The following is a 15,578-nucleotide window of genomic DNA, read 5'->3' on the forward strand; positions in this document are numbered from 1 at the left end:
AAGTTACTGACTTAGTTGACTTGATAGGTGGCCCGACACAAGCAGCTGCAGATTTCACCTCCACTAATTCACGACACTGAACCCGACTCTCTCTGCTACACTTATACTGTTGGAATTAGCTGATAAAAATCTGTCTGTGCTCCAGTTTTGGTGAGTGAAATTGCTGTATTCAAGTCTGTTAGTACCAATTAGCAGATATATGAATCTGTCCATTGCACCCGTTGGTGAAATATGCAAATCTGTGAATGCATGTTCAAGAATTAAAAGCAAACTGTTTGTATACGATGTGCCCAACATATTCAAATATGTCGTTTTTATTTCACCTGGAAAGAAAAAAGGACCCACTTTGTACATCCATCTCCAACAGGCTCACTGTCAGTCAGGAAGACGAAGGAAATATGGAAATCTGACACATCATGACTCCAATATTTACTTCACACCTAAAAAGTGTTTCATCAGATCTGCAGCTGTGAGCCTGTTTGTTACATTAACAGTTACACATTATTTATACATGAATGTCTGCTGCTCATACCCATAAATATCCTGATATTTATGCATTTTGCAAATGGCCCGAGTGTTTGCTTGTTTTGAAAACCCTTCCTGTGAATGGCTGGTGGGCTCATTGACTTGCATTACCACATCCTGCTTTTGAACCTTGAAGGACACATGCACAAAAACAGATGATGGCCCATAAATTTACAGCCTCCCTGTCGCTCTGGAGCTGTCCCAGCCAGACGGATATCTAAATTTATGCTGCTTAAAAATCTGTTTTTCCCCCTCAGTCTGTGGCTCGGAGTTGTGGCCGGGTTTCGGCGGTCTGTCAGCAGGATTATCTGACCGCCGGACACACAACTTCTCAAGGTCTCTTATTTATCAGCAGAAGGTGAGCTCGCTGCACCCGTTCCTTTGCAGAAATGCTGTTTATATTAAAGCACAGTCGGAGAGCTCAGATGTTCAGCTGTAAGACTTCTGCCTATTTTGTTAGTTCAACCTTAGTTTGTGAAACGCTGGGACCACAACACTGATCAGATTATCAGATTTATTTTCCCTGCATGCACTGCTACCTTTCACATCATAAACGTGGCCACTGCGAAATGAAACTGTGGAGGCTAAACTTCTGTAATATGTGGATTTTTCTCCGATTCGTCTCTGGCTCGAGTAAGATAAGGACTACTCTTCATTTTATTCCCAACAATGGGCAGGATGAAAGAGTTAGGATGTGCTGTTATTTAGGAAGATATTTTATAATGAGTTTCTGACATGAACGATGGGGTGAAACACCTTAAACTTCTTAAAGCTTTCAGGAAAAAAAGAAAATACAGAGTGAGCTGTTAGGGTTACATGAGCCGGGGCATTTAGACCTCAGAGCGAAAGGACAACATTCATTTTGGGACATTATAAAAGGGAGTCGAGCAATACAGGTCGAGGGAGTTTGGACTCATAAGCAGAGTAATAAACTCTCCTGTGGTGCTCAATATTACTGCGACCTTTCCTCGATGTGCAGACGCAGGATGCCAGGAGGACTCATAAAACAGCCTGTTTAGTCCAGTTTGTTTCTCATTTAACGAGTCAGTCTGTTGGATTTAACTCGCTGTCTTTGCAAATATAATATATTTGTTCCATTTGGTGCGATCAGTGACATCAGATCTGATCTTTCAGCCAGAGTTTCGGAGGCAACGGACTTAACTGAGACCAAAAAAAACATGCTGCCAGTATCATCCAAACGATACCAAAGCTATCACATACTAAGCTAAGCTAACTAGCATGCTATAGCTGTGACATTACTCCAAAAGGTTTGCTCCCACGCAGCCTGTGAGTTGTTTGGTTAAAATTATCTTCACATTCAAAACCAGTCAGGGAGTCGGCATCATCTCATATACTCATCTTTTTCTTTTAATCCTATTTTTGGACAATCTGTGAAAAGCTAAAAACTCACCCATCACAATGTAGACTACAAGGCCCTAATTATTTAATCTCTAAATGTTTATATCATTTAATCTAAAAATACGTTTAATTGATCCAACATGAACTAACCGAGACTTTCTTTGTTTGAATCAACAAATAATTTTTTTCCTCCACAAAACTGTGATGAGGGTAAAGTTACGTTCAGGTGTCTGTACAACAACTTCATTATCTGGTCGTTTACACTTCTTTTTTGAATCTTCAAATATTAATTTACATTACAGTTTATTTCAATCTCAACGTTGAAGCTATAATAACCTCTACTAATTTTAGTTTATTGCATTTGTTTATGAATTATGCAAATACCCTCTCTGCTAATTACTCCCCCCCCCTCACCCCCTCACCCACAGTGTCTGTAAGATAATATAGAGCAAATACTTCTGCTTTGGAGAATTACGCTTACCTTTATACACTTTAACAATCACACAACATCTCAACCTCATCTAGAGTTGACAATTAAAACGCTTCCCTCCGTGCTTCGTGTTGTATTAGTTAACACATCTTAAAGCACGTGCAGAATTCGTTGAGTCTTAATTTGCATAATAAATCTACAAGTTAAAGTTTTTCCCTGAAACCAAGGATATTCACCAACACTTCCCTTATTTATACAGTAGAGAGATTTGCGATGGTATCGCCTTGAGCGCTCTCACCTTCCCTGTGGCACTGCCTTATAAACATTTAACCAGCAGCCACAGGAACAGTCGGCGCCTTGTGATAAATTTGTTATGTTCGAAAGTGAATTATGATCCAACTACAGATAGTGGATTTGTTGCGGAGGCGGTGGAAGCTCAGTGTTTCTCATTTAAATATTTATGTAGAGGAGACAAAAGAAGGAAATGGAAACGGAGTCAGATGAAATCTGAGGGTTCACGTTTCCTAGATGGTGAAGAGGAAGGAGGCGTCACGGGGAACTTGAGCTCTCTGCAAACGCTGAGGCGGGAAGGTACAAGTCTTACAAAACGACAAATGGATTATTTTGCTTTAAGCACAGTGAATATTAACCCCTAAAACAGAACAGAGGGGACAAAAAATACTGCAGTTTTATTTAAAGCTACAGGTTTCAGGTTTAAATACTTTAAACTGAGTATTACTTCATGAATGTCTGCGTGTTGGTGACTGAGGTCACAGTTGGGCCAGACCACGAAGGACTGTTTTATAATCCTTTATTAAAAGATAACGGCTTCTCAAGGTGTGTTGGAACAGATTCCTGATGATGTTAAATGTTAAAAAGCAGTAAAGGATGCACTAGAAAAACATCAAGCACTCTTTGACTGGTAAAGGTAGACTTTAGTGTGTCTGTGGGGTCAACAATACATCACTGACAGCCATGCTTCCCAAAGCATCTTCTACTTTTCCAGACTTAGGTCAAGGAAGCCAAGCAGGTAATCCAAATGTGCTTTGTTCCCAGCAAAATGTTGTTGTGGGTCCAGCTCAGAGTCTCCTCCCATCCAATCAGATGCCTGGATCATCTCAGCTGGATCCTTTCCCCGGGATCTTCTCCAGCCATGCCAAGCTCGTTTTCCATGGTGGACCGCATACAGCTCACTTTCATCTTAAAATGGGCTGGAACAGTAAATTCCTCTGTCAGCGTAAAGAAGTTTACCTACACATTCAACCCTCGAGTCTTTGGGTTTAAATTGTAAGAAATAAATGTGTAAGATTAGAGAGAACCTCTGCTTTTGATAATTATAGTATGAACAGCCATGTCTTTACCTCTTTCATCTATTACCTATCAGTAAGAAATGCTGTGAAATTTACGGAGTGTCTGGCAGTCTGGCCCCTGGGCCTTATGTTTGACACCCCTGCTCTACAACGAGCTCCCTCTGGATGTCCAAGCTCTTCATCGCATCTTTGAGGCCGTACCGTTTGAGAAAATGCGTTTTGGCACCTGTGACCCGTTTAAGACCTGAATTAGTTAAAAGGTTGAGTTCTTGAGAAAGCAAACCATTAAATTAGTCAAATAAAAACCACAAAACAGTAAGTGGCTGTTGAATGATAGAAAACCTGTTCAACATCTATTAAAAAAAAAATAAAAAAAAACCTTACAAATTTACATGAAGAATAAAACTTAAAGCTAATTAATGCCAGTTCTTGCAGACTTCTTGTCTTCTGAGCAGCAAATGACCGAATCGGAGCTTCATAACAATCTGCAGACGGGTTCTAAAAAGCAGGCTTCCAGCAGGAATAAAGGCTCTTAAATAAATCATCTTCTCTCCACGACACTCAAATGATCTACGTGACCTCCTGATCCGAGCCCAACAGACCACCATCGAGATGAGGGAACACAAAGCGACCTCTTGAAAATCCACAGGAAGTCCAAGATGGCGACTCAGCAGGGTCCAGCATTTCAACATTTTCAGCAAAGGCCAGCGGGGATCCTACTCAGCACCAGTGAGGTCAAGCTTATAAGAGCGCATCCGGCGACATTTGGGTTTTAAAAAACGCTTTCAAGAAACAGAAGCTGCTGTCTCCCAGCCGCCCGCTCCATCAGTCTGACACAGAGGGGGTAGCTAAAGCCGAGCGGCTCGAAGAATGACTCCAACGGCTGAGCCGGGAGATCCATCAAAAACAGCAGGGAGGAGGATGATTGCTGAGCCGACCCATCCGTCTCTGAGCAAATTACAGCCACCGGCAGGGAGAAATCAGCCAGCATAGACAGGGAGAGGTGGATGCAGGGGGAAGAGTGAGGAAAAAGTGAGAGGAGGAGTGAAAGAGGGGAAGAAAGGAAGGAAAATGGGGGTAAAAAAGGGACAAAACAGAACAAAAGGTTTAAAAGGGCAAAAGACTTGAACGGGTGGCATCACGGGTGATGGTAGAGGGAGAAAAACAAGAAGGGAGAAAACACTGAAGAGGTTATGAGGAGGAGGAGAGGCTACAACCTGACAGATGAGCCCAATATAAAGACCTCCACCCTCCCATCCACCTCCCAGACAAGGAAGCTCTGGAGGACACTGAAGATGACGACATTAATCACAGATCTGACGTCCAGACCAAAACTTCACTTGTATGTATTTGCTAAATAATGAATCGCAGCTATCAGGACGTCTTTAAACCAGCCTTCATTTCAGGGGAGCAGCTAAGTGAAAGAGTGAGCTGCTAAAACTGAAGCTGGTGGGCATCCAAGAGGAGGAGCGGGGTGGTGAGAGTCAGCGCCAGCACACAATTACCTGTCTAAGCCTTTTATCGAGGGAGAGAGGCGCAGCGAGGGGATTTAACTCGACATTCCTCTTCATAAATCCTGAGAGCTCAGGATCCCTCAGTGGTTATTGGATTGAATCACTTTCTTAATGTCTCTCAGTTCAACTCTTGGCAAAGAATGTGTGTTATATTAAATACATTAGCCTGAATCAAAGAGCTGCTGGATGCCAAACTGCAGCCTTAGAGCTGGGGAAGCGGGGGGTGCAAACGAGCCGTTACTGTTGTTGCAGAAAGTGTTGGAAATACAACGTTCATTTGATACATTGTGTTTGAAAGTGTGATGGATTCCCTCCTCTTTCCCATCATCTTCTAACTGATGAAGAATCTGGTTCTTCCTGTTAATAAGGAGTTCTTCCTCACCACTGTCGCCCTGTGCTGCTCATAGCCGATCACCTGATTCCTAGTTTCTCTCTAATGTTGCAGAGTCTCTAAATTACATTATAAGGAATCTAGAGATGCTACCTGAATCTAAATGATGAGTAAGGTGAGGCCCAGGGGTCCTTTTGTAGAACCATCTATTACACACACTTCACAGATCGTAAATCGATGGAGCAAACATGGCAGGTGAGCTGATGCGGCCCTAAAAGAGCCAATCAGGTAAAAATCTGTGCTTTTGACGTTTCTGTGCTCCAGCACAGTATAGTTCACAGGTATTTTGTCTGTAGGTCGGCTTTCCATGAATAACACATGAATAACATAATTTGCCTTAAAATAAAATAATTTCTCTCAGCCTCTCCCTCACCGAGTCGTGCAGCTTTTTCTTCTCTTAGCGGTGACAGCTGGTGGTCTCAGCCTCACCCTTCTGTTCAGATAGAAACTAATAAAGTAAACGCTAAGTTTGTCATCAGCTGCCAAGTGTTTTTGTTTCACTTTGACATTATTTTTCACATTAACTACTTTTGTTTGTTTTAAATTGACGATTGTTTACGTTCACTGCATTTTTTAAATTTTATTGTTGCATATACGTTTATTTTTTATTTTAACTCTTAATGTAACACCTGCCAATAAAAAAACAACATGGGATTATTGTTGTTCTTTGCACACAGAAGAATAATTAATAAAAACTTCATCACATCATCATTTCACTCAGACACGCCTGCAGACACACACTTACACACACACACCTTGAAGCACAAACACACAAAATGTGATGCATGAAATCCACAGCAGAGATGTAGGAGAGACGCACTGTAATAGTTCGATATCCAGAGGCAGCATTACAACTGCTGTGTGCTGCACACGAGTCACAAACCACGAATACACACCGGGAACACGTCCTGCTGCATGACTGCTGCTCTTTTACAGCTCTGTGTCACGTGCACGTAGGTGTAGATGATACATGGCAGGTGTGCACGTGTGTGTTTGTGCCACAGCACATGAAAATAAATAAATCGGGGCACATTTAATCACTTCCTGGTCAGAGCTCCACGGCAGGAACAATTTAATGCAAATGTGAATACAACTCGTTCAGCAGTCCTGCTAACAAACACAGTTTTAAAAAAAGTAAAAACAGGTCTGGCACTCTTCACGGAGCCATTATGTGTCAGTGTAGAGCCTCAGCTAGGAGCATTCCCTCTCTCCCTGTCATATCTCCACCGGCTGTGGTGAGATGAGAGCCGTCAGTCTGATAAAGAAGCTGCTGTGAAGTGTTTGCAGTGGAAGCTGAGGGGGGATTCACAGGATCTCTCACTTAACTCGTGCTCCAGAAGAAAGCCGACAGGCGTGACTGACAGAGACTACAGCTGCAGATACTTCAGGGCAGTCGCAAAGTTTATCACGCTTGGCTACAGCTACACTTATGGACTGAAGACAGGCCTTTGATTATTACGTTTCACTGTTGTAGTGAAAGCTCTGTTTGGTTTTCATGGTAACTTGCAGCAAACAAAGCTGACAGTGTTTACGGTTGTTTAATAGTGTGAAAAAAAAGAGGTAATGAACTGATCCAGTTGCTGGATTAGATAAAATGTCACAGCTTCTGATCTTTTCTCAACTAAACCTCAGCAACAGTTGACAGAAAACAACATTCAGATGATCTGTATTTTCATTATAAACTAATTCTGTGACCTCAGCGGCAATAAAATCACATCTATTCCCATCTAGTCGTAGTTCAGGACCACCTCAGTCAACACGGCTGACCCCGCTGCTTCACATCACAGTCAAATGTTTATCTTCCCGCTTCCATCCGCCAGGCCTTCAGCTTTATGTCAGCTCACAATGGGAGTTCAATTGGACTGATGGAGGCGCTGCCCCCACGCTGTGATCTTCAAAAACCCCCATCAAACCCAAAAAAAGGAAAAGAGATCAAAACTGTGCTTCCCTTTTTCCAGAGGTGCTGTGAAACAGGTTTTTCTGCCTCCTCGTTTTGCATCCTAAACAATGAAATCTGACCAATAAAATCGCTTCTTACAACCAATGAGCAAAAACTTTACAGTAACAGCAGGAAAACCGAGATGAGGTCGAGTACGGGAAGCGCGGGAAAAATTCAATCCTAAAGCTTTTATCAGCTCATTTCTCCTTCAGATCAAATTTCAAAATATTATTTTCTATTCTTCACAAAGCAGATATGTTGGGACGGCCAGGCTGTGAAATGTTGTCAATAAAAACCTCTTAAACCACATTCAAAATGATTAAAAAAAGAGCAAACAAGCTGTTCACCGAAACAAACACATTTACTATCCAGCTCAGCTGCTGAAATATCGAAGGCTGAAGGGCACGAAAGCAGTTAAAATCAGCCTCTGGTCCAGCAGGATATGAAGGTTTGAAGTGGAGCAATTTTGTGCTGCTTCCTCTCTTGACAGACAGTCTCAGTTTCTCTATGAGTCAGCAAATGGACTGCCACAGGAAGCGATATGCAGCACTCACGGGCATATGGCGCTGTTTACGCAACACCACTTGAGTTTACTTGTGCTGAAAAAACACATCTGCTAGGCGCAGCGACGCAACGGCAACTCAAACACGGCTCAGCGTGGAGGAAAAGTGAACCAAGAAGAGCATTTGGTTGAGTTTGCCTGAGGTCAGAAAGTTGTTGTTTTTGGATGCATCATGTCAAAGTAAATAAGAATATGGTTACACAAGAACGAGTGTATAGAGCGACATGTAAAGTGGCCATTAAAGGAACTACAGTTCTCAAAAAGGGAGACTCCCATGTTAAAATGTGCAGCAGTAGGTGTGGCTGAGGGTGAACTGCAAGTAAAAAGCTTCAGTTTTTGTTAATAGGACGAGGACACACCCATTAAAATGACAGAAGTTACAGATTCCAATAGATCCCAGTCAAGCGCCATCAAACCTGCTTCCTGCCACAGGATGGCAGTAAACAGGCACTGGGAGGTGTTTTATGGCACAGAATGCTGTTTGAGGTAAAGAAGGACTGTAGCACTGCGTGCCTCGCTTGACCTCACAGAACAGCCATATTACATCATGGCACTGGGATGATACTTATGGACCTGATCTCGACCGTCTCTGCGGTGATGCAGCTGTTGTGAAAGTCATGAGACATCAACTCTCCCCCTTCCTATAGGAGACACTACAGGACATTAGACAGGCAGCTCGCATCATGATGTGCGTCATGTGACTGCAGCTGCAGGAGTGATGGCTGTGCAGTAGACTGAATGCAGTGGAGGCCAACATCAGGAAGCACATCATTAAGGGATCACAATAAATCAGTGAAAACACAAAGGAGATGCTTCATCTACAGCCCAAACCTTTAATACCATTAAATGCTTAAAGATTTTCATATTTCCAAGCAGACAAAGACATCCTGCGTTTGGTGTACAGCAGAATACCAGCGTTGAAATCACTGCACTTTCACCATGTTGGAAAAATATATGAGCTAACAGACTATCCCAAAGGATAGCCAAGTAAGCTAGTGGAATATTGAAAGTTTGTTTTGCTAAAAGGCCAATCAGAGGTTCCCTGGTATCTTTTGGCTTTTAGGTCACCAAACACTGCAAAATAGAAGATTTGGGTCATTTTTTCCAACGAGCCAAACCCAAGCTTTCTGAAACCAAAGCAAGTTTGAAGTTGAGTCAATATTTCTATGTAGCATCAATGAAAATATTCAACTTAAACCTGTTTATTTTTGCTGTGGGTTCATAACTAGAGACTAGAAAGGTGAATAACACGATCCTAAACATTGGCAGCATGTGGGTAATTAAGCATTATTCTCAGTCTTGAGTACATCTCTAAATAAGTGTAAAGTCTTTCACTGTAGAACACGACTATACGCGTCCTTCAATGCTCCACAAACGGATGAGCAGCCTAGAAGGATTTCTACATTTACACCTTGGAGCTAAGGCAGAAATACCACGATTTACTGCATCTGTGCAGATTTTAGTTGGGATTTACAAATGCGAGTCTCTCACAGAGATCGAAACAAAGATGTTACAGAGACGATCAATAGAAAAACATCCACGAGGCTCCTGATGAGATGTAGTGGAAACTATGCCTCGGCTTTGGATGAATGACTACAGACAGACCCGAACTGTTCAGCAGCAGCTCGTCCAAGCAGTGTGTTCATTTGGCTGCAGCCACACTTGGAATTTTTGCTGCCACAAATAAAAACTGTCACCAGCGTACGTACTCGCGCAACCCGAATATAGACGCTCGACCGTTCTGACATGTTGCTACTGTGGCTGTAATCGCTTGTGGCCAGTCTGTCAGCCAGCGCTGGAGAGCTGTGACTCGATGAAATGTTCTGGTATGCAAATGATTTAACATGATGATGATGCGCATTATATTTTTGCAGATCTAACTCAGTGATATTTTTACTGAATGCAGAATATCTGCTGCTTTAGTGTCAGCGAGGTCCACGTGAAGCGAAGCTCTGCAGGCAGAAACCTTATAAAAGACATCCTGCTTCTTTAAAGGCAGAACGAATCCAATTAAGCGGGACTGCCTCTGAATGAATCTATCAGCAGCCCCATCTTCTCGATCGGCCAGAGACTGAATTACACTGATCACATTAGGAGTTCAGCCACTGCCATTTCAATTAATCCCGCAGCAAAGACCGAGATTCCAAGAACGCAGTATTCTGGAAAACACAGCGGTTTCCACTGACCTCAGCTTCATTAGCAAATCTGAAAACATCGAGGCTCGGGCTATAACGCTTTGCTCTGGGCAGGCAGCGTGAAACTGAGCGGCAAACAGGAGTGCGGATCAGATAAATGAAAGGCACGTGGTCCCAACATGCCACCTTTTCCATGTCAAACCTCTGCGATCTTCAGTGGGTGAAATTACAGATTCCTTATTGCACACAGTCGACCGTCATCCATCCACTTTATTCTGGAAAATCGTGTTATGTGGAGCTATTATTTATTATCTGTAACATGCTGCTTAACAAAGGTTCTAATTACATAAAAACTGTGAATCATTCATAATAAAGTTGGAGCAGGTTTCCAGGTAAAACAGTAAACCTGCTGCTGGGAAACAACGGGGGTGTTGGCAGGTATGATGACTGAAATGCTAAAGCCAGAAAATGTTGACTGAACAATGATTAAGTCATTTCAAGCAAACACCCAGCTTGAAGCTCACAGTCGCACTCGGATTACGCTGCTTTTTATTTAGTTTCACCTAAAAAGTAGCCAAGAACAGAGAACCAAGCACATTTGTAGAGGAGCCTCTGATTGTGATGATTTATAGAATTAATACAGAACTATATAATCATAATATTTTACATAACTGTGAACTAGTTTTATAAGAATCTTTTCGAGTGGAGCTCAGACTGTGACCTTCCTCAGAGATGAAAAGCTACAAATCCAAGTCGACTGTGGGTGAAATATCTGCAAAGTTAAATGTCAGCAAAATGTCTAAAAATGTTAATGCAGAATAAGAGCAGAGAGAAAACTGCCAAAGGAATAAAAGAGAGGGACATTTTGAAGGTAGTTAGTTGTGACTGAAATTCAGGTTTTGATTTCCTGGTTTAGCGGTTTCCAACCCGGCACGCCGCTCAGATCAAGAGGATCTGACAGGAGAAAGATTTAAAACCACAATATGAAAGAAGACTTGATGCGACGCATGAAAGTCCTCACATCTGACTTCTGATGTCTGATCTGACTGAAATTTGATGCAACACATCAAAGTTTATTTATGCTTCTGTCACAAAGCATCTCAGATGTCATATCTTACATTATAATGAAGTCTAAGATCAGGACTCAGTCAAATACAGTTTGTAACCAGACTTTCAAAGGCAGGGATTACGCTCTCTGCTGATGTGGACTCGGAGCTTAACTTTCATTTGTCTGTGGCTTTTACATCGGTTTTACTTCTGTAATAGCTCACGTGTGTTCCTCACACTCCAGACATGCCACACATCTATTACAGGACCATTTTCAACAATCATCATGTTATTCAGACTGCATCGGGGTACGACTTACTGGAAAACTCAAACAACATTTCTAAACTCCTCCCCGTCCAGCATGAAAGCATCTGATCTGCACTGACAGGAAACATGTTTCTTTTAATGGAAAAGAAGAAAACAGAAAATAGACAACAGAACATAAAAACCGAATGCAAAATTCACACAATGCAAAAATTACATTTAAACTAATCACAGGCAAACACTTCGCAGTAACAAATAAGTGAGATACAACAACTAAAAGGCTTAACTGAAGTGACACCTGAGGTGTGCCGACAGGCGGGCCGTGAGTCTCGAGTAGATCTGGTCTAATCTCCAAGACCTTTTGGAAAAAGCAGATTTTCAACAAATTGCTCCTGGGCGGCTGGAAGATGTTGGTCTTTCAGGATATTTTTAAAACGCTCAGTAAGCACAAGCTGACAAATCACTTATCAAACCAGTTATGACCATAAGGCTCGTAAATCGTGGACTGGTTTTAGATACGAGCACAAGCACAGCAATAAAAGACCCAAAGAAAATAAAAGACAAAGCGCCTCCATTGTTTCCAGGCTTGTATCTGAACGTATGTGAAGAGCACCTGTGGCATCAGCCATCAGAGCCGTGCAGAGCTCCTGTAACAAATGACTTCAGTCTCTCACACGTGCTGTTTGGATGAGCGCTGCAACCTATAATCTGGCACAATCATGCATTCAGAGAGTGTATCCTGATATATCCTTGCCTGCTACAAGCAATGACCTGCATTACACTCTCTCTGAAAGCCACTACTATAACCAATATCACAGCCTGCAGCAGGGAAATCGAAGTGCTGCCTGCCATCAACTCCTCACTCGCTGAGAAAACCGTTTGACTCCAAGCTTGGCTCTAAAAGGAAAGCTTTAACCATCAGACTGCTGTTGGAGCTACATTTAGTTAGCAGACATGCACATCAGTGAGAGCCCTCATAAAGACGTGCAGGGTGTACCGCAGGCAGGGACTTAATTGAGCGTGAAAGGCAGCGGATGACCTCTGGTGCTTCAGCGCTGCCGCCAATCAAACATCTGCCAGCCTGAAGCGGAAGGACGACCGCCCGCTACCCAAACACGCACACGCAGTCCTTCATGCTCAGCTTCATCTGGGAACACAGGCCGAAGCAGCTTCAGATACAAGTGGATTAACTTCGTGAACTCTGTGTTGGTTAACGAGTAAATGTGAGGCAGCTGATCGAGTCGGCCATGTTTGAGAGATCTCGTTTACAAATGGATGCCATCAGCCCAGAAAGACTTCCTGTGACCAATCAAATTGTTGTTTTAGCTTTAAAAAAAAAAAAAAAAAAAGCTGTTTTTATTTGGTTCTTGTCCTTTTTTTTAAACCATTGATGAGCTAACCAAGCAACTGTTAAGTACTAACGTGTGCAACAAACACAACAGCAGTCTTATATTGTAAAGACCCTGCAGCGTTAATCAGACGAGCCAATGAGCTGCAAAACAGGAGAGCTCTGAAGAGGAAAAGTAGAAAACTTTCATGCTAAAATCTTTTTGCATGAAACAGTTTTTGCCATTTATGCCTCCAAACTTTGAACAGCCAACATCACAACACGAGGGAAGGAAACACTACGGCTAATTGAGCCACACGATTTGAATCCAAATCAGGATTCTGGCTTCATACAATTTAATGAACACGACCTCATACTGCACCACGCAGCTCCAAGTTTCCTGGAAATAGTCGGGATGAGTAACAGTGTGTTAAGAGACAGATACACAACTGACACCAGACGATGAGAACAAAAATTCAAACATCTGGCACAGCAGAACGTGACGAGCTCGTTCCCAGAAGAACGTCGTCATCTGTTCTTTGCAAGTACTTCAGATTTAGCATAAGTGATGAATACCTGTAGAGCTGTGTCTATGACACAAAGCAACGTAACTGACTTAATGAGCTGCCAGCAAACACAGCACAAACTGCAGTATTATTAATGCGTGACGACAAAGTAAAACAGGTCAGTGGCTGCGAACATGAATCGCCCAACGTCAGCTCAGACGTCCATGAAAGCGAGCATGCGCTCTGTCCATCTCACCTGAATCTCCAGCCAGTCGTGTTCCCCTTGGCAAAAGGTGAGAGTGCAATAAACACAGTGAGCACCGAAGGCTTCAGGTAAACGTGATGTCGGCCAGATGTTGACTTCATTTCCTGTTGTTTTTTATGCTCTTCTCAGCGGTGCACTGAATTTAGGTGAATGAGGAACAGTTTTATTTTGATGCAAAGATTTGCACTATACATAAAACTCAAAGCATAATCCTGATAAATAACCTGATAAATATCATTGTGGTCATAACTGCACCCGTAACAGATAACTCCCCGGAAATGTTCTAACAGCTGGAACCAAACTACAGCAGCTTATTCCCAGAACCTCACGTGGGATGCTGAGATTTCTCTCACTTCTCGCTTGTTTTGTGTCTCCTGCATAAAAGCAAAGTTGAGCCATTCAGCTCCAGCGAGCTCCTCCTCCATTTCTGAAAGTCGGCGACGTCGGACGAGCCGATGGGTTTTCGACATCCTGCGAGAAACAGTCACTCAGGTTTATCGCTGCTTTTTGGCTGCTGTGAAAATAATTTCCGAACTTTTGGGATTAATAAGGCACAACTTTTGTATTTCATGGTGTAACTCAGCTCTTCCCCTCTCTTTCTGGAGTTTTCTGTATGTTTGAGCATTTTAATATGTTCATACATCTAAGTAGCTCTTTGAATGCCACCCATACTCATTTATACATGACACAGCAATAAGAGAATCTAGCACTCACATTTGTACAGGCACAAATCCTACAGACACACACCCATGCATGCGTGCACGCACACACACACCGTCTGCAGCTGCTGAGGCGACTGTGAGCTTCGATTCAAAAACAAAAGCAGTCAGAAAGCGTCAGGATCCCTCACAACATGAAATCTGTGCATTCGCCATCATTGGTCTCGAGGCACGTCAGTCAAGGAGCACCGGCAGCTGATTGGACGACCGAGACGAGCAGATCGATGGCCGCTGCCACGCAGGCTTCATCCCCGAGACCTGGACTCTGGCACAGTGAGAGAGGCTGACAATGTCTCTCACACACAGACACCCTCACACACAGGAGAGGCATTGCTTATTAAAAAGAAGCTCCCTACCCGACTCGTTGTTCTCTGAATCCATCTTGTTGGAGGCGACGCAGAGGACGGCCTGCCAGGTGGACCTCGACTCCACAGTCTCTCTCTCCCTCTCCTTTTTTTGTTTCCAGCCTCGCTCGCTCGCTCCCTCTCTCCTCCCCCCTCCTCACATGCTGACACTCACCACTGACCTTGCAGTGCTCGTTTCCCCTCGCCGCCGGCAGCGGCAGAGCAGCAGCAGCTCAGCTAAACGCCGCAGGTGAAGCTGCAACGCTGCAGAGTGGCTCCAAAAAACCACGTCGGTATCATTCCCCCACCGACGGCTGAGGGGAAAGGATGCTAAAACACACACAGATGCACACACACTCTGGAGAGCTGACATAATGAGCGTGTGTGTTCTGGCTTTGTGCGTGTGCGGGGTCGACGGTGTTTTAATCATCCTGATTGGAGAGTAATTACGCAGATTTGTTGAGAGACTGCTGCTGAAGGAATTTGGCGTTTTTAAAAATGTGTGTGAGCATGTGCATTTACATCTGTGTGAGTGTGTGTGGGCCTCTGCGATTGTGTAACTCGGGACTAATTTTAGTTGAAGACCTTGAACACGAGGACGTTTCTCAGAAGTAAAGAACATTTCAGAAAGCTGGTGCGATTCAAAGAGAGACGACATTCAGAGCCAGGTTTTCTCTTTCACGATGATCTGCTCTTTGAACAGATCCTCGCTGTTACCCTCCCGCTGTGACCGGCCCCACGGCGCTCAAGGACGACGTCTAAATGTGGACATTTGGCTGCAACCTCAGCTCCGAATGTTGAGCACAAACATGAATCGATGCTGGTTCAGGCGGTGCTGCAACCGCAGGCACGGGAGCGTTAAAAAGATGACAAGAGGACGGTTTCTCTAACAGATATTGATCCTAAACACACCTCAACATTCACAACAAGAGGCACAAACT

The 15,578-nt window shown here is 43.3% G+C and overlaps 1 protein-coding gene across 3 annotated transcripts in view; it reads right to left on the minus strand.

The window, feature by feature from the left end:
* efr3a (EFR3 homolog A) overlaps positions 1–14,934 on the minus strand; it is a 93,349-nt gene extending 78,415 nt beyond the window's left edge. Inside the window, exon 1 of one of the 3 annotated variants that reach the window (XM_082514300.1) lies at positions 14,650–14,934. In XM_082514300.1, the coding sequence (XP_082370426.1) occupies positions 14,650–14,674 (25 nt within the window). In that variant the 5' untranslated portion in view covers positions 14,675–14,934. Of the gene's footprint in view, positions 1–13,565; positions 13,927–14,288; positions 14,369–14,649 lie in introns of those variants that run through there. The other 2 variants (XM_082514302.1, XM_082514301.1) reach the window with 2 other exon arrangements.
* Between the last annotated feature and the right edge of the window lie 644 nt (positions 14,935–15,578).

This window comes from Aulonocara stuartgranti (genome assembly GCF_965226115.1).
Source record: "Aulonocara stuartgranti genome assembly, chromosome: 18".
In the NCBI taxonomy this organism is placed as follows: domain Eukaryota; kingdom Metazoa; phylum Chordata; class Actinopteri; order Cichliformes; family Cichlidae; genus Aulonocara; species Aulonocara stuartgranti.